At 55.1% G+C, this 24,499-nt stretch overlaps 1 protein-coding gene across 1 annotated transcript in view; it reads left to right on the forward strand.

Annotated features, from left to right (window-relative positions):
• The window catches only part of plekhg2 (pleckstrin homology domain containing, family G (with RhoGef domain) member 2), a 127,767-nt gene that overhangs the window by 27,348 nt on the left and 75,920 nt on the right, over nucleotides 1-24,499 (forward strand). Inside the window, exon 3 of the mRNA XM_070867524.1 lies at nucleotides 23,716-24,230. Within this exon, the coding sequence (XP_070723625.1) occupies nucleotides 23,716-24,230 (515 nt within the window). The remainder of the gene's footprint in view (nucleotides 1-23,715; nucleotides 24,231-24,499) is intronic.

Consider the following 24,499-nt stretch of genomic DNA (forward strand, 5'->3'; position numbering starts at 1 on the left):
TCGAGCACAAAATCCAGGCTGACACTCCCAGTGCAGTGCTGAGGGAGCGCCGCACTGTCGGAGGGGCAGTACTGAGGGAGCGCCGCACTGTCGGAGGGGCAGTACTGAGGAAGTGCCGCACTGTCGGAGGGGCAGTACTGAGGGAGCGCCGCACTGTCGGAGAGGCAGTACTGAGGGAGTGCCGCACTGTCGGAGGGGCAGTGCTGAGGAAGCCCTGCACTGTCGGAGGGGCAGTACTGAGGGAGCGCCGCACTGTCGGAGGGGCAGTACCGAGGGAGCGCCGCACTGTCGGAGGGGCAGTACTGAGGGAGCGCCGCACTGTCGGAGAGGCAGTACTGAGGTAGCGCCGCACTGTCGGAGGGGCAGTACTGAGGAAGTGCCGCACTGTCGCAGGGGCAGTACTGAGGGAGTGCCGCACTCTCGGAGGGGCAGTACTGAGGGAGTGCCGCACTGTCGGAGAGGCAGTGCTTTGTGTATCATCCCCTATCACACTCCGCTCCCACTCCTGTCTCTGGCTGCACTCCATCACTGACAGCGGGGGAGTGCTTTACCTGACCACAGCTCTCCACAGGCCCGGAATCGCCCAGGGGGCAGCAGCACGTCCTGCTCACTGGCCCCTGTGAGGAGGAGCGGCTTTATTGCCGGCTCGACACATGCACTCACGCACTAACTCTCCCCTCACACACTCACCTCACACACTCACTCACCATCTCCCCTCACACTCACTCACCACACACTCACTCACCACACGCTCACTCTCTCCTCACTCACTCACTCTCCACTCACTCACTCTCCACTCACTCACTCACTCTCAACCTCTCTCCACTCACTCATGCTCACTCACTCACCCACTCTCCACACACACACACACACTCTCTCTCTCTCTCTCTCTCTCTCTCTCTCTCACACACACACACTCTCCACTCACTCACTCACTCATTCTCCACACACACACACACACTCTCTCTCTCTCTCTCTCTCTCTCTCTCTCACACACACACACACACACACACACACACACACACACACACACACACACACACTCTCCACTCACTCACTCACTCACTCACTCTCCACACACACACACACTCTCTCTCTCTCTCTCTCTCTCACACACACTCTCCACTCACTCACTCTCCACACTCACTCACTCACTCTCCACCTCTCTCCACTCACTCATGCACACTCACTCACTCACTCTCCACACACACACTCTCTCTCTCACTCACTCACTCACTCACTCACTCACTCTCCACTCACTCACTCACACACTTTCTAGCCACAGTGGTTGGTTATTGACCAATACCAATGACCCTGCGTCTTTCTCTCCTCCTCAGCAGGAGGGTATGTTGGCAGTTGTGACACACCCGAGTGCTGCCCCCTCCTCTCCCAGCGGGATCAGCCAATCTGTGCAGGTCAGGAATCAATCCCATACCTTTGAGTGTGTTTGGCTCAGCACCATACATCTGTCCGAGCCACTAATCCAGATCAGAGATTCACTTTCACTGATTGTGGACTTACGTGAAAGGCCTCAGCGATGAACTTTTCTCTGAGTATTTTCATACTCAGGGCCAGGAAATCCTTTTAAATGGAACCATTTTGTTTCTTAAAGGGAAATGACACCAGAAACTGTAAATGTAATTTTCTCCTTCACCCGGTTTGGCCTGGCAGTGCCTGCTTGCCTGTCGATGTCTTCAGCACCACGTCGTTTGATTCAGATATGAATTAAAAACCACCAAAGATTTGAATAATTGGTTGTCAGTACCCATAGTTCTCCTGGCCGGCCTCCCACATTCTACCCTCCGTAATCTAGAAGTGATCAAAACTCGGCTGCCCCGTGTCCTAACTTGCACCGAGTCCCGCTCACCCATCACCCCCTGTGCTCGCTGCCCCGTGTCCTAACTCGCACCGAGTCCCGCTCACCCATCACCCCCTGTGCTCACTGCCCCGTGTCCTAACTCGCACCCAGTCCCACTCACCCATCACCCCCTGTGCTCGCTGCCCCGTGTCCTAACTCGCACCAAATCCCGCTCACCCATCACCCCCTGTGCTCGCTGCCCCGTGTCCTAACTCGCACCGAGTCCCACTCACCCATCACCCCGTGCTCACTGCCCCATGTCCTAACTCGCACCCAGTCCCGCTCACCCATCACCCCCTGTGCTCACTGCCCCGTGTCCTAACTCGCACCGAGTCCCGCTCACCCATCACCCCCTGTGCTCGCTGCCCCGTGTCCTAACTCGCACCGAGTCCCGCTCACCCATCACCCCCTGTGCTCACTGCCCCGTGTCCTAACTCGCACCCAGTCCCACTCACCCATCACCCCCTGTGCTCGCTGCCCCGTGTCCTAACTCGCACCAAATCCCGCTCACCCATCACCCCCTGTGCTCGCTGCCCCGTGTCCTAACTCGCACCGAGTCCCACTCACCCATCACCCCGTGCTCACTGCCCCATGTCCTAACTCGCACCCAGTCCCGCTCACCCATCACCCCCTGTGCTCACTGCCCCGTGTCCTAACTCGCACCGAGTCCCGCTCACCCATCACCCCCTGTGCTCGCTGCCCCATGTCCTAACTCGCACCGAGTCCCGCTCACCCATCACCCCCTGTGCTCACTGCCCCGTGTCCTAACTCGCACCGAGTCCCGCTCACCCATCACCCCCTGTGCTCACTGCCCCGTGTCCTAACTCACACCGAGTCCCGCTCACCCATCACCCCCTGTGCTCACTGACCCCGTGTCCTAACTCACACCGAGTCCCGCTCACCCATCACCCCCTGTGCTCACTGACCCCGTGTCCTAACTCGCACCGAGTCCCACTCACCCATCACCCTCTGTGCTCACTGCCCCGTGTCCTAACTCGCACCGAGTCCCGCTCACCCATCACCCCCTGTGCTCGCTGACCTACATTGGCTCCCGGTTAAGCAACGCCTCAATTTCAAAATTCTCATTCTCGTTTTCAAATCCCTCCATGGCCCTCGCCCCTCCCTATCTCTGTAACCTCCTCCAGCCCCACAACCCCCCGAGATCTCTGTTCCTTGTTCTCTCCCAAATTTACCCTCCTCCAATTCTGGCATCGTGTGCATCCCCCCCGATTCCCATCGCTCCTCCATCGGTGGCCGTGCCTTCTGTTGCCTGGGCCCCAAGCTCTGGCACTCCCTCCCGAAACCTCTCCGCCTCTCTCTCCTCCTTTAAGACGCTGCTTAAAACCTAACGCTATGGCCGAGCCTTTGGTGCAACGGCCATCGCTGTGACTCTTGGGTCACGCAGTGTTCACCGCAGAAGCTGGATTATAAAAACCTCACATTCAAATAGCGCCTTTTCCAACCTGAAGACTTTTTATTGTCCTTATAAACCTGTGTTGTTACTGTGATGTGTGTATGTGTAGTCCCTCTGTACCTGCACCCCATTGGGACAAGTTGTATGTGGCCACCTTAATCTTTGCTTATAAACCTTATCTTTATTAAATAATAATAAATTTTTGCATTTATATAGCGCCTTTCACGTCTACCGGACGTCCCAAAGCACGTTGCAGCCAATGAAGTACTTTTGAAGTATAGTCACTGTTGTAATGAGGGATAAATATTGGCCCCATGACACCAGGGATAACTCCCCTGCCCTTCTTCGAAATAGTGCCCTGGGATCTTTACGTCCACCCAAGAGGGCAGACAGGGTCTCGTTTAACGTCTCATCCGAAAGACGCCACCTCCGACAGTGCGGCGCTCCCTCAGTACTGCCCCTCCGACAGTGCGGCACTCCCTCAGTACTGCCCCTCCGACAGTGCGGCGCTCCCTCAGTACTGCCCCTCCGACAGTGCGGCGCTCCCTCAGCACTGCCCCTCCGACAGTGCGGCGCTCCCTCAGCACTGCCCCTCCGACAGTGCGGCGCTCCCTCAGCACTGCCCCTCTGACAGTCCGGCACTCCCTCAGCACTGCCCCTCTGACAGTGCGGCACTCCCTCAGTACTGCCCCTCCGACAGTGCAGCACTCCCTCAGCACTGCACTGGGAGTGTCAGCCTGGATTTTTGTGCTCAAGTCCCTGGAGTGGGACTTGGATCCAGAACCTTCTGACTCAGAGGCGAGAGTGCTGCCCACTGAGCCCGGCTGATGGCTGAAGATATTGGGAATAGAGTTCCTGAAAGATGAGATTGAATAAGTTGACGGTTCGTGTAATGTATGCCCCAGTGAGCCTGCTCATGGGTTTGTGGAGCTGTTGAGTTGTGAATGGCTTAGCCAGTCACGTGATGTGCACAAGACTCAATAAAACCCCGGCCAGTTGGGTTTCAGGGATCCACGATGGGGCAGGTGGTTGTGAGCCCGGTGGATGAACCGGTAATGTGTCGTGTGATTGTTAAACCTTTGCTAATAAACCAACTCGTTCTTAATAGCAATGTCTTGCTATGAATTCTTAAGCAAAGAACGCATGAGGCAAATACATTACATCCTCCAACTTCCCAACTGATGACCTGCTCAGATAACTTAAAATATAAAACACAAATTTCAATCTCCAACAGATCAGCTCGGTGTACAGTCGCCATCTTCAAGTAGAAGATTTCTCTTTTAGCAAAATTATACACTGTGGTTACAAACCTATCTATTATCAAGAATCTTACAGAGGCTGCACATTTCCTGTCCTGTTCTCACGAGTTATGATCGTACTTTTCTGCCAACGTTTATTGCAAACTGCGATCTCAACATTTCCAATTCAATTTTGCTATGTCAACTGTCACAATGTAGTTGCAGCCTCTAGCCAATAAGGGGCGCTGTGGAATAAGTTTCTCCAGTCTCTTGTCCAACTCTGTCGCCACTTTGTATGCAGGAATAAACTAAATTCATCAACTGACTGGGCAATTTACAAGCTCTCTATAAACCATCCCTCCAGAATCAGACACAACCTTGCCTAGATCACAATCTGACAAATCGTTATCGGTGACTGCGTTGACGATGTCCATTAACGTGTCTGAAGACTTGTTACCCGTTTGTCTCCCTGTGATTTCAAAAATCTAATTTATACCTAGAACCAGAAAAATTTACCGCACGGAAGGAGGCCATTCGGCCCATTGTGTCCGTGCCGGCCGACCAAGAGCTACCCAGCCTAATCCCACTTTCCAGCTCTCGGTCCATAGCCCTGTGGGTCACGGCACATCAGGTGACATCCAGATACTTTTTAAATATGATGAGGATTTCTGCCTCTACCACCCTTTCAGGCAGTGAGTTCCAGACCCCCACCACCCTCTGGGTGAAGACATTTCCCCTCAAATCCCCTCTAAACCTCCCCCCAATTACTTTAAATCTATGCCCCCTGGTTGTTGTGCTCTCTGTGAAAAATGTTGGGATATTTTCTATATTAAAGGAACTGTATAACTGCAGGCTGTTGTTAAATTGGACCATTCCACTCGGTATAATGTATGGAACGGGAAGCGGTTTGGGCCATTCAAGTGTCAGCCGTGGCTCAGTGGGCAGCACCCTCGCCTCTGAGTCAGAAGGTTGTGGGTTCAAGTCCCACTCCAGGGACTTGAGCACAAAAATCTAGGCTGACACTCCAGTGCAGTACTGAGGGAGCGCCGCACTGTCGGAGGGGCAGTACTGAGGGAGCGCCACACTGTCGGAGGGGCAGTACTGAGGGAGCGCCGCACTGTCGGAGGGGCAGTGCTGGGGGAGTGCTGCACTGTCGGAGGGGCAGTACTGAGGGAGCGCCGCACTGTCGGAGGGGCAGTACTGAGGGAGCGCCACACTGTCGGAGGGGCAGTACTGAGGGAGTGCCACACTGTCGGAGGGGCAGTACTGAGGGAGTGCCGCACTGTCGGAGGGGCAGTGCTGGGGGAGCGCCGCACTGTCGGAGGGGTAGTGCTGAGGGAGTGCAGCACTGTCGGAGGGGCAGTACTGAGGGAGTGCTGCACTGTCGGAGGGGCAGTACTGAGGGAGTGCCGCACTGTCGGAGGGGCAGTACTGAGGGAGTGCCGCACTGTCGGAGGGGTAGTGCTGAGGGAGTGCCGCACTGTCGGAGGGGCAGTACTGAGGGAGCGCCACACTGTCGGAGGGGCAGTACTGAGGGAGCGCCGCACTGTCGGAGGGGCAGTGCTGGGGGAGTGCTGCACTGTCGGAGGGGCAGTACTGAGGGAGCGCCGCACTGTCGGAGGGGCAGTACTGAGGGAGCGCCGCACTGTCGGAGGGGCAGTACTGAGGGAGCGCCGCACTGTCGGAGGGGCAGTGCTGGGGGAGCGCCGCACTGTCGGAGGGGCAGTACTGAGGGAGTGCTGCACTGTCGGAGGGGCAGTACTGAGGGAGCGCCGCACTGTCGGAGGGGCAGTACTGAGGGAGAGCCGCACTGTCGGAGGGGCAGTACTGAGGCAGCGCCGCACTGTCGGAGGGGCAGTGCTGAGGGAGCGCCGCACTGTCGGAGGGGCAGTACTGAGGGAGTGCCGCACTGTCGGAGGGGCAGTGCTGGGGGAGCGCCGCACTGTCGGAGGGGTAGTGCTGAGGGAGTGCCGCACTGTCGGAGGGGCAGTACTGAGGGAGTGCTGCACTGTCGGAGGGGCAGTACTGAGGGAGTGCTGCACTGTCGGAGGGGCAGTACTGAGGGAGTGCCGCACTGTCGGAGGGGTAGTGCTGAGGGAGTGCCGCACTGTCGGGGGGGCAGTACTGAGGGAGTGCCGCACTGTCGGAGGGGTAGTGCTGAGGGAGTGCCGCACTGTCGGGGGGGCAGTACTGAGGGAGCGCCGCACTGTCGGAGGTGCCGTCTTTCAGATGAGATATTAAACCGCGACCCCATCGGCTCTGTCGGGTGGATGTAAAAGATTCCACGGCGCTATTTTGAAGAAGAGCAGGGGAGTTTTCCCCGGTGTCCTGGGGCCAATATTTATTCCTCAATCAACATCACTAAAACAGATTATCTGGGTCATTATCACATTGCTGTGTGTGGGAGCTTGCTGTGGGCAAATTGGCTGCCGCGTTTCCTACATTACAACAGTGACTACACTCCGAAAGCACTTCATTGGCTGTGTGATGCTTTGCGACGTCCGGTGATCGTGAAAGGCGCTATAAAAATGCAAGTCTTTTTATCTTTGTTGGATTGTCTGCAATGGGAGTGAACGGGAAGGAGACTGACCAGTGGAATTGTGCGGAGATCCGGTGTGAGTGCAACTGGAATCGCTTGTAATTAGCGGTGCTTAAAATATTTGTGTTGAGCCTGAAAAAGGACAGAGTTAGCATCCTCGACATTACCAAATCTCTTTCATCTCGTTGCCGGGCAACGCTGAGTATTTCTCTCTCGCTCTCTCTCGCTCTCGCTGTGCGGGCCGAGGCTGATGTTACTGTAGCTGCAGTTATTTGGTGATCAGTGCAGAGCCTGGAACCCAAGGCAGGCGGTGACGTCTGCAAACAGGAAAGTGTTCGTACAGCCTACAAAGGTTCGCACTCGCTCGGTGTGGCTCAACCTGCCTCCCTGGGTCCCGGGGTCAGCCTCCTGCAGCAACTTCAACGGCAAGCGGCGGGCGATGGGAACAGAGGGTGGGTGACGCAGCAAAGGTAAATCTTAACCTTGCCTTTATTCGCCCCTCCTCGGTTTCGGAGGCGTCCCCCTCTCCTCGAACGGCTTGAGCGGCCAAGGTGTCAGTGTTTGCCCGCCGCGGCGAGCTGCGGAACCAGCTTGTGTGCCGATCAGTAGCGCGAGGCGTGGTGCGGAGGCGGGCGGGTATGTGTGGGCTTGTGGTTTTTTACAATCCAGCCGACTCGGGAAGTCACAGCTCTGCAACGCTGTTCTGTTTCCTGCCGTTCGCATCCTGTGTGTTCAGACTGGGCCGACGGCACGTTTCTGCCCCACTCCTCATCGAGCACGCTCTCAAACCCAACTCGTTTCAACTAAACCGCACTCGACGCGTTGGCTAATGGGCTAATTGTGTCTGATTGCCGCACGGATCGCATCAGTCCAGGCGTTGGGACATTTTGCCGCACGGATTCCCCCTAAGTTAACCGTTGTTGTCGTTTCGGTTACAAACAGGCAGCGTCGTTCTCTTATCGCTCCCTCGCTACAACAGAGTTGTCAGCCATGGCTCAGTGGGCAGCACTCTCGCCTCGGAGTCAGAAGGTCGTGGGTTCAAGTCCCACTCCAGGGACTTGAGCTCAATGCCAGGCTGACACTCCCAGTGCAGTGCTGAGGGAGTGCCGCACTGTCGGAGGGGCAGTGCTGAGGGAGCGCCGCACTTGTCGGAGGGGCAGTACTGAGGGAGCGCCGCACTGTCGGAGGGGCAGTACTGAGGGAGCGCCGCACTGTCGGAGGGGCAGTGCTGAGGGAGCGCCGCACTTGTCGGAGGGGCAGTACTGAGGGAGTGCCGCACTGTCGGAGGGGCAGTGCTGAGGGAGCCCCGCACTGTCGGAGGGGCAGTGCTGAGGGAGCGCCGCACTGTCGGAGGGGCAGTGCTGAGGGAGCCCCGCACTTGTCGGAGGGGCAGTACTGAGGGAGTGCCGCACTGTCGGAGGGGCAGTCCTGAGGGAGCGCCGCACTTGTCGGAGGGGCAGTGCTGAGGGAGCACCGCACTGTCGGAGGGGCAGTGCTGAGGGAGCGCAGTACTGAGAGAGTGCTGCACTGTCGGAGGTTAAATGGCGACAAGCTCAGCTGAGATTAGAAGCTTGTCTTGTTGGGTATTGGGGGAGGTCACGACCCCATCTCCGAAAACTCTTTATGAGCGAAGTTCTGTAGACAGCCGGTCACTGGAGGCTCAGTCAGAGTCAGACATGGTTTTGCGCTGTTCCAAGTCTGGCGATGAATGACCTTACAGTGTGAGGCAGCGATGCAGACCAGTATTTCTCTTTGGCAACACTGTTCTTGTTAGACTCCACTGCCGGGCCGGACTGCGCCGTCCGAGACCAACAACCTCCTGCCAGATACCTCGGGTGGCCCTGGGCCATCGCCTCGACTTCCAGCGCGGGATTCCTGGGGCTGGGTCCGCTTGGCGCGAGGCCAGGCACCGTCCGAGGAAGTCTGAAGACTCGAGCCAAGTTCCCATGCTCCCGCTCTGGCGCTTTTTGCCGATATGAGTCGGTTGTTTGTGAAAACGGACACCGTGGGGGCCTCAACTATTAAAATATCGAGAGTGTGCGTTGAAAATGAATCATCCCTCCGGCAGCCCAGCCATGTTAAGACAGGAAGCTTCTGTAGTTGTTCATTGTACAGTGTTCCAGTCAGGATGGGGGAGTGAGAGTTGAGCTGTGGTAACGTGGGCTGGCTGGGATTACGACAGCTGGAACGAACACTGCATGGGATTTGATGGCTGCCATATATTTTCTGTATTTGACTCTGAATTGAGATTTCAACCACATACCCGCGGCGGAACTAACACCCGCCTATTTCCACCTCTGTCACACCGCCCATCTCCGCCCCCTGCCTCAGCTCATCCGCCACTGAAGCCCTCACCCGTGCCTTTGTTACCTCCAGACTCGACTATTCGCTTCACTCGGTTGATTCCGGGGATGAGGGAGTTTGACTTATGAGGGAAGATTGAATAGGTTGGGCCTCTACTCATTGGAGTTCAGAAGAATGAGAAGTGATCTTATCGAAACGTACAAGATTATGAGGGGGCTTGACAAGGTGGATGCAGAGAGGATGTTTCCACTGATGGGGGAGACTAGAACTAGGGGGCACGGTCTTAGAATAAGAGGCCGCCCATTTAAAACTGAGATGAGGAGGAATTTCTTCTCAGAGGGTTGTAAATTTGTGGAATTTGCTGCCTCAGAGAGCTGTGGAAGCTGGAACATTGAATAAATTTAACAGAGATAGACAGTTTCCTAGCCGTTAAGGGGTTATGGGGAGCGGGCAGGGAAATGGACCTGAGTCCATGATCAGATCAGCCATGATCGTATTAAATGGTGGAGCAGGCTCGAGGGGCCGTATGGCCTACTCCTGCTCCTATTTCTTATGATCTTATATTCTTATTCCAACGCACTCCTGGCTGGCCTCCCATATTCTATCCTACGTAAACTAGAGATGACCTAATAATCGGCTGCCCCGTGTCCTAACTCGCACCGAGTCCCGCTCACCCATCACCCCCTGTGCTCGCTGCCCCGTGTCCTAACTCGCACCGAGTCCCGCTCACCCATCACCCCCTGTGCTCGCTGCCCCGTGTCCTAACTCGCACCGAGTCCCGCTCACCCATCACCCCCTGTGCTCGCTGCCCCGTGTCCTAACTCGCACCGAGTCCCGCTCACCCATCACCCCCCCCGTGCTCGCTGCCCCGTGTCCTAACTCGCACCGATTCCCGCTCACCCATCACCCCCTGTGCTCACTGCCCCGTGTCCTAACTCACACCGAGTCCCGCTCACCTATCACCCCCTGTGCTCACTGCCCCGTGTCCTAACTCACACCGAGTCCCGCTCACCCATCACCCCCTGTGCTCACTGCCCCGTGTCCTAACTCACACCGAGTCCCGCTCACCTATCACCCCCTGTGCTCACTGCCCCGTGTCCTAACTCACACTGAGTCCCGCTCACCCATCACCCCCTGTGCTCGCTGCCCCGTGTCCTAACTCGCACCGAGTCCCACTCACCCATCACCCCCTGTGCTCGCTGCCCCGTGTCCTAACTCGCACCGAGTCCCACTCACCCATCACCCCCTGTGCTCGCTGCCCCGTGTCCTAACTCGCACCGTGTCCCGCTCGCCCATCATCCCCTGTGCTCACTGACCTACATTGGCTCCCGGTTAAGCAATGCCTCGATTTCAAAATTCTCATCCTTGTTTACAAATTCCTCCATGGCCCTCGCCCCCCTCCCTATCTCTGTAACCTCCTCCAGCCCCACAACCCTCTGAGATGCCTCCACCATCGGTGGCCGTGCCTTCTGTTACCTGGGCCCCAAACTCTGGAACTCCCTCCCTAAACCTCTCCGCCTCTCTTTCCTCCTTCAAGATGCTCCTTAAAACCGACCTCTTTGACCAAGCTTTTGGTCACCTGCCCTCATTTCTATTTACGTGGCTCGGTGTCAAATTTTATCGCATAATACTCCTGTGAAGCGCCCTGGGACGGTTCACTATGTTAAAGGTGCTATATAAATACAAGTTGTTGTTGTAGCCCCCCCCCCCCACCCCCCCCCCCCCCCCCCTCCCCACAGCTCGGTCCATCCGCTGGGACAATCGTTACATTGACGGAACGTCCATTGGGACCGCTCGGAATTCCCGCAACACTTTGTGCCGTAGGATAAACTTGGTTCGAAGAATTCCGGGTCAATAAGAACATAAGAACATAAGAATTAGGAATAGGAGTAGGCCATCTAGCCCCTCGAGCCTGCTCCGCCATTCAATAAGATCATGGCTGATCTGGCCGTGGACTCAGCTCCACTTACCCGCCCTCTCCCCGTAACCCTTAATTCCCTTATTGCTTAAAAATCTATCTATCTGTGATTTGAATACATTCAATGAGCTAGCCTCAACTGCTTCCTTGGGCAGAGAATTCCACAGATTCACAACCCTCTGGGAGAAGAAATTCCTTCTCAACTCGGTTTTAAATTGGCTCCCCTGTATTTTGAGGCTGTGCCCCCTAGTTCTAGTCTCCCCGACCAGTGGAAACAATCTCTCTGCCTCTGTCTTGTCTATCCCTTTCATTATTTTAAATGTTTCTATAAGATCACCCCTCATCCTTCTGAACTCCAACGAGTAAATACCCAGTCTACTCAATCTATCATCATAAGGTAACCCCCTCATCTCCGGAATCAGCCTAGTGAATCGTCTCTGTACCCCCTCCAAAGCCAGTATATCCTTCCTTAAGTAAGGTGACCAAAACTGCACGCAGTACTCCAGGTGCGGCCTTACCAATACCCTATACAGTTGCAGCAAGACCTCCCTGCTTTTGTACTCCATCCCTCTCGCAATGAAGGCCAACATTCCATTCGCCTTCCTGATTACCTGCTGCACCTGCAAACTAACTTTTTGGGATTCATGCACAAGGACCCCCAGGTCTCTCTGCACCGCAGCATGTTGTAATTTCTCCCCATTCAAATAATATTCCCTTTTACTGTTTTTTTTCCCCAAGGTGGATGACCTCACACTTTCCGACATTGTATTCCATCTGCCAAACCTTAGCCCATTCGCTTAACCTATCTAAATCTCCTTGCAGCCTCTCTGAGTCCTCTACACAACCCGCTTTCCCACTAACCTTAGTGTCATCTGCAAATTTTGTTGCACTACACTCTGTCCCCTCTTCCAGGTCATCTATGTATATTGTAAACAGTTGTGGTCCCAGCACCGATCCCTGTGGCACACCACTAACCACTGATTTCCAACCCGAAAAGGACCCATTTATCCCAACTCTCTGCTTTCTGTTCGCCAGCCAATTCTCTATCCATGTTAATACATTTCCTCTGACTCCACGTACCTCTATCTTCTGCAGTAACCTTTTGTGTGGCACCTTATTGAATGCCTTTTGGAAATCTAAATACACCACATCCATCGGTACACCTCTATCCACCATGCTCGTTATATCCTCAAAGAATTCCAGTAAGTTAGTTAAACATGATTTTCCCTTCATGAATCCATGCTGCGTCTGCTTGATTGCACTATTCCTATCTAGATGTCCCGCTATTTCTTCCTTAATAGTTTCAAGCATTTTCCCCACTACAGATGTTAAACTAACCGGCCAATAGTTACCTGCCTTTTGCCTGCCCCCTTTTTTAAACAGAGGCGTTACATTAGCTGCTTTCCAATCCGCTGGTACCTCCCCAGAGTCCAGAGAATTTTGGTAGATTATAACAAATGCATCTGCTATAACTTCCGCCATCTCTTTTAATACCCTGGGATGCATTTCATCAGGACCAGGGGACTTGTCTACCTTCAGTCCCATTAGCCTGTCCAGCACTACCCCCCTAGTGATAGTGATTGTCTCAAGGTCCTCCCTTCCCACATTCCTGTGACCAGCAATTTTTGGCATGGTTTTTGTGTCTTCCACTGTGAAGACCGAAGCAAAATAATTGTTTAAGGTCTCAGCCATTTCCACATTTCCCATTATTAAATCCCCCTTTTCATCTTCTAAGGGACCAACATTTACTTTAGTCACTCTTTTCCGTTTTATATATCTGTAAAAGCTTTTACTATCTGTTTTTATGTTTTGCGCAAGTTTACCTTTGTAATCTATCTTTCCTTTCTTTATTGCTTTCTTAGTCATTCTTCGACGATGTAAAGACCGTTTAACGAGTGATTTTATTAATAGGTTCTTGTGAGTCTGGAGAGGAGCCAGAGAATTCCATGCTTTCAGTGAAATCTCCAACCTGGATTGCAATAGCAACCTGTCCAGCTCTCTCTGTGACCAACCTGCGCTAATTTCTACTTATGTGGCTCGGTGTCAAATTTCACTGTTTAACACTCCTGCGAAACAACTTGGGTCATTTTACTACGTTGAAGGGCGCTATCTAAATATAGGTTGTTGTTGTATCATCTCTGCAGCAAAATTGCTTCTTGTTTTTCCCTCATCATCGTCGGCGTTCCCTCGGAATCGAGGAAGACTTGCCTCCAGTCTTAAAAATGAGTCCTTAGGTGACTGAACAGTCCAATTCGAGAACCACAGTCTCTGTCACAGGTGGGACAGACAGTGGTTGAGGGAAGGGGAGGGTGGGACTGGTTTGCCGCACGCTCCTTCCGCTGCCTGCGCTTGGTTTCTGCACGCTCTCGGCCACGAGACTCGAGGTGCTCAGCGCCCTCCCGGATGCACTTCCTCCACTTAGGGCAGACTGGTCTTTGGCCAGGGACTCCCAGGTGTCGGTGGGGATGTTGCACTTTATCAGGGAGGCTTTGAGGGTGGTCCCTGTAACGTTTCCTCTGCCCACCTGGGGCTCGCTTGCCGTGTAGGAGTTCCGAGTAGAGCGCTTGCTTTGGGAGTCTCGTGTCGGGGCATGCGGACAATGTGGCCCTGCCCAGCGGAGCTGATCGAGTATGGTCAGTGCTTCGATGCTGGGGATGTTGGCCTGATCGAGGACGCTATTGTTGGTACGTCTGTCCTCCCAGGGGATTTGTAGGATCTTGCGGGGACATCGTTGTTGGTATTTCTCCATCGAGGTGTCTACTGTACATGGACCATGTCTCTCAGCCATACAGGAGGGTGGGTATCACTACAGCCCTGTAGACCATGAGCTTGGTGGCAGATTTTTCCTTAAGATCAAGGCGAAAGGTCACCTGTTCAACAATCAGTGAACATAACTTTGACGTGGGCCTTTAGACGATCTGGCGAAGACCCTCTGATCCATCCATCCTGTCCCACGCCATTGTGATGCCTTGTGTGTGACAGTGTATAGATTTCCCACCCCACCTGGAACCATGTGCCACACCTGGAAACCCCAGGACAACTTGGAGGGAAAAAAGATCCGGAAATTCCTCTCCAACACACCCTCCCCCCTGCCCCCATCGCTGGTGGCCAGAACCAATCCTCGAGTTCATGTGGCCCTGATCATTCTACCCTTTGTACCAGCTGATCTCCATCCTTGGTCTGCCTGTCCCTTCTTCAAAAGTAGAGCAACTACAAAGGGGACAAAATGTGCATTTTGCACGTCTCGTGTATGAGTTTTCCATCAGTGTCAGCTGGTCACATGACCACCTCGAGAAAAATGCACATGGGAAAACCACCCCCTCCACATTCCCCGCCAAGTCACACACCATCCCGACTGGGAAATATATCGGCCGTTCCTTCATCGTCGCTGGGTCACAATCCTGGAACTCCCTCCCTAACAGCACTGTGGGAGCACCTTCACCACACGGACTGCAGCGGTTCAAGAAGGCGGCTCACCACCTTCTCAAGGGGCAATTAGGGATGGCCAATAAATGCCGGCCTTGCCAGCGACGCCCACATCTCAACAATGAATAAATAAAAAATGTTCTCGAATCCTGACTTGGGTCTTGAACCCAAAACCTTCTGACTTACAAGTGAGAGTTAAGCAGAAACTCAACCAGGGGAGGCCCAGTCATCGGGTGAACCTTTTCAGTCCCACTCTCACATCCTACCCAGAAGATACACTTGGACGCGCAAGGGAAGAAGGGTTGAGGAGACGATTAAAATCGCAGAGATGGCAAAGATACAGCTGAGGGGAATGAAGGGGGTGGAAATGAGATGTCAACGGGGCATCAATGGGAGAGGGCCCAGGTGCAGCACGGGCCGGCCCACACTGCGATATGTGTGCAGAGGGAGCGCCTGTGAACAATGGGGGCATGTCAATGGGGGCGTCCAATGGGGGTGTCCAATAGGGGCGTCAATGGGAGTCAATGGAATGGGTGAATCCAATTCCCAGTGCAAAGCTAACCATAATTCTACACCGATGGAGATCTTACTCAAACAGGCCATTTGGATGCTGAGCGCGGGGCCTGGAAATGTGTCACTAAAGCAGCCAGAGGTGCAGTGTGGAGACTGGAACTGAGATGCCTTGTTGAGATTCGTGCAACTCGAGAAGGTGACTGTGGACCCAAGAGGCGACCGTCTCCTCCGAGGAACAAACTATCTGCCCGCAGTCGGCCTCAGTAATTGAATGGGACGTACTGGTCCCCCCTGGACCGGCCCCTCACTTTGCCACGTAACGTCTCTGGCTGTGGAACGTTTAACAAAACCGGGACGGCCCGAACCTGCAGTGTGTACACCGGCATCGGTAATAAAACTCCGTCCGTGACCAGCACTTCCGACACGGAGTGCGCTCAGTTCCTGCAGCACTTTCCCCGTCACGTTTTGTTAATGAGACTCTGATGGGGAAAGAAGCGAGGGGGGAGGCGCGAGGCGCGAGATTCCCCACCCCTCTCCCCCTTCGCCCCCCCCCCCCCCAGGCTCGGAAGTCTCGCCTCTGGCGAGATATTGGGGTTACCGTCCCGTGACAGGAACGGAATCGAGCGCTGTGCTTCCTTTGTGGGGAGGTAACGAGTGGGACATATCGGGGGCGGGGTTACGCACTGGGCTCCGCAGGGGGTGGGAGAGGGGGCCCCTCCCTGCATTCATCATCATCATCATCATCATCATCACAGGCAGTCCCTCGGAATCGAGGAAGACTTACTTCCACTCTAAAAATGAGTCCTGAGGTGGCTGAACAGTCCGATACAAGAGCCACAGTCTCTGTCACAGGTGGGACAGACAGTGGTTGAGGGAAGGGGAGGGTGGGACTGGTTTGCCGCACGCTCCTTCCGCTGCCTGCGCTTGGTTTCTGCATGCTCTCGGCGACGAGACTCGAGGTGCTCAGCGCCCTCCCGGATGCACTTCCTCCACTTAGGGCGGACTGGTCTTTGGCCAGGGACTCCCAGGTGTCGGTGGGGGATGTTGCACTTTATCAGGGAGGCTTTGAGGGTGGTCCCTTGTGACGTTTCCGCTGCCCACCTGGGGCTCGCTTGCCGTGTCGGAGTTCCGAGTAGAGCGCTTGCTTTGGGGAGTCTCGTGTCGAGGGCATGCGGACAATGTGGCCCTGCCCAGTGGAGCTGGTCGAGTGTGGTCAGTGCTTCGATGTTGGCCTGGTCTAGCTGCGTGCTCTGCGTTATCGAAAGGGTCCTACTTGGAGCACCGGGGAGCAGGGTTGCCACGCAGACCGCTCGGGCAGAGTGCCGGGCTGACCGGATCGTGGCACCGACCCCGCGTTGAAAGCGCCAACTTTGCTCGCGCAAAAGAATCGGGAGCGTTTTATTTTGCCAGAAGCGGCAACACCTCCCCTTTAACTATTGCCCCTCCCCCCCGCTCCCCCACCCCGTCGCCCCGCGCTAGTGGCCGGCCGCATGCTCCGTGTCCCCCTGACGCTAAACCCGGCCGCCGATAAACGCCCGCTGGATTTAGCGGGGAGCCGTTGGCAGCGCTGTGCCCGTGCGCAAAGCGGTTTGCACCCAACGGGGAAGGCACAAGCGACAGCTGAATTTCTCCGAAACTGTGTGTGTGTGTGTGTGTGTGTGTGTGTGTGTGTGTGTGTCATCCTCCGATTGACTGTGAGCACTGCCACCGGAGGTCTGCTGGTGGCTAATTAAAAGATTGTGATGTTGCAATGCATTCGTCCCATAATCGACGATAATTCAGTCCCCGGGGTTGGAATGACCGCTGTAATTCATGATTGTATTAGAATGCCCTGATTAGATTACCATCGTTTAATCATTTGCAGTGGAGCACATTGCTCACGATGGGACAGTCAGCGGGTGGGGGATAGATGATCACGGGTCCCCGCTTCAATCCCCGCACCGGACACTCAGACCTGTCCACTGTCCGCAGCTTTATAATAAATATCGCGGCCCCGGAATTTCGCTCCCACCGATGCACCTTCGCTGAAACCGCGCCAACGCCCGCAGGGTGGGTTTCCGCCATACTCGCGGCGAAACTACGGCAAGCCAGCGGCTGTGTCTTGGCGATGTTGAACAGCTGCGCTGAACTGAACTTCCGGGTTTCCCGAGTGCCTCGTCTGGGAAACGATCTGGAATCAGAAAGGTTCCTGGTTTGGTGACTCGCTCTCCGCTCATTTCGCTAATCTCCAGTGAGCCAGAAATCCAGGCCGACACTCCCAGTGTAGTGCTGAGGGAGCCCCGCACTGTCAGAGGGGCAGTGCCGAGGGAGCGCTGCACTGTCGGAGGGGCAGTGCCGAGGGAGCGCCGCACTGTCGGAGGGGCAGTGCCGAGGGAGCGCCGCACTGTCGGAGGGGCAGTGCTGAGGGAGCCCCGCACTGTCAGAGGGGCAGTGCCGAGGGAGCGCTGCACTGTCGGAGGGGCAGTGCCGAGGGAGCGCCGCACTGTCGGAGGGGCAGTGCCGAGGGAGCGCCGCACTGTCGGAGGGGCAGTGCTGAGGGAGCCCTGCACTGTCGGAGGGGCAGTGCTGAGGGAGCCCCGCACTGTCGGAGGGGCAATGCTGAGGGAGCGCCGCACTGTCGGAGGGGCAGTGCTGAGGGAGCGCCGCACTATCGGAGGGGCAGTACTGTGGGAGCGCCGCACTGTTGGAGGTGTCGTCTTTCAGGTGAGACGTTAAACCGAGGCCCCAGCTGACCTCTCGGGTGGATGTAAAAGATCCCATGGCACTATTTCGAAGAAGAGCAGGGGAGTTATCCCCAGTGTCCTGGGGCCAATATTTATCCTGCAATCAACATCACTAAAACAGATTATCGGGTCATTATCACATTGCTGTGTGTGGGAGCTTGCTATGCACAAATTGGCTGCCACGTTTCCCACATTACAAAAGTACTTCATTGGCTGTAAAGCACTTTGGGACGTCTGGTGGTCGTGAAAGGCACTATATAAATGTAACTGTTTTTTCAATAAGGGAGGTAAAATTGCTCTTAATTCCCTTGGACTAAAAGGCTGACTGGAATAGTCAGCCAAGGTTCATCCTCCTAATCATCATCTATTTCTGGAACCACGAGGATTAGAGTGAGATCTGGGTCTACGCTGAGCTATTCCATGGAGCGCTAACCCTCCGACAGTTCCTATCTGATCTTTGGCGGGAACGATCGCTGGAGTGTGGTCCACATCGCAACCTTGGCCCATTGTTCAAGGGAGGAGACAAAGAACACGGGAGTGGGGAAAGAACCATCGCTGTTGGAAATGGCTGTAGACAGCTCTCCCAGTGATGCTGGCGAGTTGTCAGACTTGGCTCAGCGGCTAACACGCCGAGCCAGTAGGTCATGGGTTCAAGTCCCACTTCAGGGACTGAGCACAAAATCTCGGCTGACACTCCCAGTGCAGTACTGAGGGAGTGCCGCACTGTCGGAGGGGCAGTACTGAGGGAGTGCCGCACTGTCGGAGGGGCAGTACTGAGGGAGCGCCGCACTGTCGGAGGGGCAGTACTGAGGGAGTGCCGCACTGTCGGAGGGGCGGTACTGAGGGAGTGCCGCACTGTCGGAGGGGCAGTACTGAGGGAGCGCCGCACTGTCGGAGGGGCAGTACTGAGGGAGCGCCGCACTGTCGGAGGGGCAGTACTGAGGGAGTGCCGCACTGTCGGAGGGGCGGTACTGAGGGAGCGCCGCACTGTCGGAGGGGCAGTACTGAGAGAGCACCGCACTGTCGGAGGGGCAGTACTGAGAGAGCACCGCACTGTCGGAGGGGCAGTACTGAGGGAGTGCTGCACTGTCGGAGGGGCAGTACTGAAGGAGGATGCTCACAGGTTTGTCGAGCTGTTGCATTGGGATTGGCTTAGCCAGTCATGTGACGTTCACCAAACTCATTAAAACCCCGGCCAGTTGGGTTCGGGGGATCCACGATGGGGCAGGTGGTTGTGAGCCTGGTGGATGAACCGGTAATGTGTCGTGTGATTGTTAAACCTTTGTTAATAAACCAACTGGTTCTTACTAGCAATGTGTTGCTGTGAATTCTTAAGCAAAGAACCCATGACGCAAATACATTACAATTGTGGCAGCCAATTTGCGCACAGCAAGCTCCCACAAACAGCAATGAGATAATGACTCAGATAATCTGTTTTTGTTATGTTGGTTTGAGAGATCGATATTGGCCCCAGGGCACTGGGGATAACTCCCCTGCATTGCTGTGGGAGTGGGTTTAATGACATCCTCGGAAAGGCCACATCACCCCTCAGCAGCAACAACAACAACAACTTATAATTATATAGCGCCTTTAACGTAATGCAAAGTCCCATGGTGCTTCACAGGAGTGTTATGCGATTAAAAATTTGACACCGAGCCGCATAAGAATAAATTAGGGCAGGTGACCAAAAGCTTGGTCAAAGAGGTCGGTTTTAAGGAGCGTCTTGAAGGAGGAAAGAGAGGTAGAGAGGCGGAGAGGTTTAGGGAGGGAGTGCCAGAGCTTGGGGCCCAGGCAACAGAAGGCACGGCCACCGATGGTGGAGCGATTATAATTAGGGATGCTCAGGAGGGCAGAATTAGAGGAGCGCAGACATCTCGCGGGGGGGGGGTGGTTGTGGGGCTGGAGGAGATTACAGAGATAGGGAGGGGCGAGGGCCATGGAGGGATTTGAAAACAAGGATGAGAATTTTGAAATCGAGGCGTTGCTTAACCGGCAGTTAATGTAGGTCAGTGAGCACAGAGGGTGATGGGTGAGTGGGACTTGGTGCGAGTTAGGACACGGGGCAGCGAGCACAGGGGGTGATGGGTGAGTGGGACTTGGTGCGAGTTAGGACACGGGGCAGCGAGCACAGAGGGTGATGGGTGAGCGGGACTCGGTGCGAGTTAGGACACGGGGCAGCGAGCACAGGGGGTGATGGGTGAGTGGGACTTGGTGCGAGTTAGGACACGGGGCAGCGAGCACAGAGGGTGATGGGTGAGCGGGACTCGGTGCGAGTTAGGACACGGGGCAGCGAGCACAGGGGGTGATGGGTGAGTGGGACTCGGTGCGAGTTAGGACACGGGGTCAGTGAGCACAGGGGGTGATGGGTGAGTGGGACTCGGTGCGAGTTAGGACACGGGGCAGTGAGCACAGGGGGTGATGGGTGAGCGGGACTCGGTGTGCGTTAGGACACGGGTCAGTGAGCACGGGGTGATGGGTGAGCGGGACTCGGTGCGAGTTAGGACACGGGGCAGTGAGCACAGGGGGTGATGGGTGAGCGGGACTCGGTGCGCGTTAGGACACGGGGTCAGTGAGCACAGGGGGTGATGGGTGAGCGGGACTCGGTGCGCGTTAGGACACAGGGTCAGTGAGCACAGGGGGTGATGGGTGAGCGGGACTCGGTGCGTGTTAGGACACGGGCGAGCCGAGTTTTGGATCAGCTCTGGTTTACGTAGGGTAGAATGTGGGAGTCCAGCCAGGAGCACCTCGCTGGAAGGTCAGCCTTTGAGCGTTGAAGTGTGGGGGCTGATCCCGTGGCCCCCTGACTCACGCGGTGACTGTGGTGCCCGCTGACCCAAGCTGACTGTGTGACGTTCGATGTGGGGGAGCGCGCAGGCTGGTTCCTGGACTGAACGCAGGAGCCCATCTGAAGCGACTGGGATTACAGACGCGTGCAGCAAAATACCTCGAACGGTATTGGTCGGGAGGGGAGGGGGGGAGGATGTAATTGGGAGCAGCTTGCTGATGCGTCTCCGCACGCAAATGTGCTGTCAGCTGCCCCGGGGATAAGCGGGGCAGGAGTCTGTGAGACCCGCCGGTGGACACACAGATCGGCTCTACCCCGGGGGTGAAGGGCTGGCCCGAGTTCCCGAAGACCTGCCAGTTATTTGCTGTTCAACGGCATGGCAAGAGGCGGTAAGTGAGAGAGAACCTCTCCGAGAAGGGGGGAGCGGTTTTCCAGGGATGGGGGGTGGTGAGGTGGGAGTACAGGAGGGGGGCGCGTGTCTGTTTAACAGGCTGTGGGGGTATCGAGAGGGCAGACTGGGGTCAGCAGCCAGCTGCCTCTCAGCAAATTCAGTCTGGTACAGGCACGTATTGTATTCCGTGATGTGCAGATCTGTGTTACACAGTCGGGTTGGTCTGGGAACACACAAGGTGAGAGGCTTGTAAACCTGCCTGGGTTCCTTAACCCTATCACTGCCAGAAAAGGACAGACCTGCATTTCTATAGCGCCTTTCACCAGAGAGAGCAGACGGGGCCTCAGTTTAACGTCTTATCCGAAAGACGGCACCTCCGACAGTGCGGTGCTCCTTCAGGATTGCCCCTCCGACAGTGCGGTGCTCCCTCAGTACTGCCCCTCCGACAGTGCGGTGCTCCCTTAGGATTGCAGCCTAGATTTCTGTGCTGGAGTGGGACTTGAACCCACAACCTTGTGACTCAGAGAGTGCTACCCACTGAGCCACAGCAGGGACAACCATCTGAGATGTCTGCGCTCCTCCAATTCTGCCCTCTTGAGCATCCCCCGATTTTAATCACTCCACCCTCGGTGGCCGTGTCTTCAGCTGCCTGAGCCCCAAGCTCTGGAACTCCCTCCCTAAACCTCTCTCCTCCTTTAAGACGCTCCTTAAAACCTATCTCTCTGACCAGGCTTTTGGTCACCTGCCATAATATCCTCTCGGTGTGAGCTGTGAGGAGGACGCTAAGAGGCTGCAGGGTGACATGGACAGGTTAGGTCAGTGGGCAAATGCATGGCAGATGCAGTATAATGTGGATAAATGTAAAACACAAAGGCAGAATATTATCTGCATGGTGGCAGATTAGGAAAAGGGGGAGGTGCAACGAGACCTGGGTGTCATGGTACATCAGTCATTGAAAGTTGGCATGCAGATACAGCAGGCGGTGAAGAAGGCAAATGGTATGTTGGCCTTCATAGCGAGAGGATTTGAGTATAGGAGCAGGGAGGTCTTACTGTAGTTGTACAGGGCCTTGGTGAGGCCTCACCTGGAATATTGTGTACAGTTTTGGTCTCCTAATCTGAGGAAGGACATTCTTGCTATTGAGGGAGTGCAGCGAAGGTTCACCAGACTGATTCCCGGGATGGCTGGACTGACATATGAGGAGAGACTGGTTCGACTGGGCCTGTATTCACTGGAGTTTAGAAGAATGAGAGGGGATTTCATAGAAACATATAAAATTCTGATGGGATTGGACAGGTTAGATGCAGGAAGAATGTTCCCGATGTTGGGGAAGTCCAGAACCAGGGGTCACAGTCTAAGGATAAGGGGTAAGCCATTTAGGATTGAGATGAGGAGAAACTTCTTCACTCAGAGAGTTGTTAACCTGTGGAATTCCCTGCCGCAGAGAGTTGTTGATGCCAGTTCATTGGATATATTGAAGAGGGAGTTAGATGTGGCCCTTACGGCTAAAGGGATCAAGGGGTATGGAGAGAAAGCAGGAAAGGGGTACTGAGGTGAATGATCAGCCATGAACTCATTGAATGGTGGTGCAGGCTCGAAGGGCCGAATGGCCTACTCCTGCACCTATTTTGTATGTTTCTATGTGGCTCGGGGTCAAATGTTGTTTTATAACACACTGTGTAGCACCTTGGTGCGTTTCACTATGTTAAAGGCGCTATATAAACACTTGTCGTAAATTGGTACAAGTGTGTTTGGAACTGGAGCCAATGGGTGAAGGAAGTGCAGGGGCTTTCTGAGCAAACAAGGATTGAATCGTGCAGAGGTGGAATGTATGCATATTATGGTCTGTTGCTGGTTTTGTTTCGAAGCTGAGCTTGCCAGCTGAGCCTGTTGTGGTTCAGGTGCAGCAAGCAGTGAGGAAGGCAAATGGTATGTTGGCCTTCATTGCAAGAGGATTTGAGTACAGGAGCAAGGATGTCTCACTGCAGTTATACAGGGCCTTGGTGAGACCGCACCTGGAGTATTGTGAGCAGTTTTGGTCTCGTTACCTAAGGAAGAATATACTTTCCACAGAGGGAGTGCAGCGAAGGTTCACCAGACTGATTCCTGGGATGGCAGGACTGTCGTATGAGGAGAGATTGGGTCGACTGGGCCTGTATTCACTGGAGTTTAGAAGAATGAGAGGGGATCTCATTGAAAGGTATAACATTCTGACGGGGTTGGACAGACTGGATGTGGGAAGGATGTTTCCCCGGGGCTGGGAAGTCCAGAACAAGGGGTCACACAGTCTCAGGATACGGGGTAGGAAATTTCGGACCGAGATGAGGAGAAATGTTTTCACTCAGAGGGTGGTGAACCTGTGGAATTCTCTACCACAGAAGGCTGTGGAGGCCAAGTCACTGAATATATTTAAGAGGAAGATAGATAGATTTCTAGACACAAAAGGCATCGAGGGATATGGGGAAAAAGCGGGAATATGATGTTGAGATAGAGGATCAGCCATGATCATATCGAATGGCGGTGCAGGCTCGAGGGGCCGAATGGCCCACTTACTGCTCCTATTTTCTATGTTTCTATGTTAATTCTGTCCCCTTCCTGTTTCGCAGTTCCCTCCAGACCTTGCTCTGCCTCGTCCCTCAGCCTGATGTCGGCGGCCGTTGACAGGATGTCGGCCGAACCCATCTCGGGCAGCTGCACCTCGGTGAACACCGTGTGCTCGGACAGCGATCGGCCCGTCAGCCTCAGTTCCTCCACCTCCTCTGCCTCGCTGCAGGACAGTCACAGCTCGTTCGGGAGTAGCGGGGCCCTGGTCCCGGCTGCCGCCTCGGGCCTGCATTACCCCCAGCAGCACGGCAGCGACATCAGCCTGGACCTGACGCCCGTCGGCCCTGCGGAGGCACCGCCCGACCTCGTTGACGGGGCGGCCGAGAACCCTGGCGCCGACGCCGATGGCCGCGTGCCGGAACAAACGTCGGGGGCCAAGTGCCACAGTGCCGCCTGGTCTCCCGTGGCCTCCAAGCCCCAGGAAGCGGGTGCCAAGCTCTCGCACGTGGACAGGGTGGTGAGGGAGATCGTCGAGACCGAGTGGGCGTACGTCAGGGATTTGAAGAGCATCGTGGAGGTAAGGCAGTCCTTCGCAGTGCATGTCACACGGACATACGGGCAATGACTGATATAAGAGCATAGGAAATAGGAGCAGGAGTCGGCCATTCGGCCCCTCGAGCCTGCTCCGCCATTTAATAAGATCATGGCTGATCCGATCATGGACTCAGCTCCACTTCCCTGCCCGCCCCCTTATCCCCTTATCCCCTAAGAAACTGTCTATTTCTGTCTTAAATTTATTCAATGTCCCGGCTTCCACAGCTCTCTGGGGCAGCGAATTCCACAGAT

This window comes from Pristiophorus japonicus, chromosome 26 (genome assembly GCF_044704955.1).
Source record: "Pristiophorus japonicus isolate sPriJap1 chromosome 26, sPriJap1.hap1, whole genome shotgun sequence".
Classification (NCBI taxonomy): Eukaryota; Metazoa; Chordata; class Chondrichthyes; family Pristiophoridae; genus Pristiophorus; species Pristiophorus japonicus.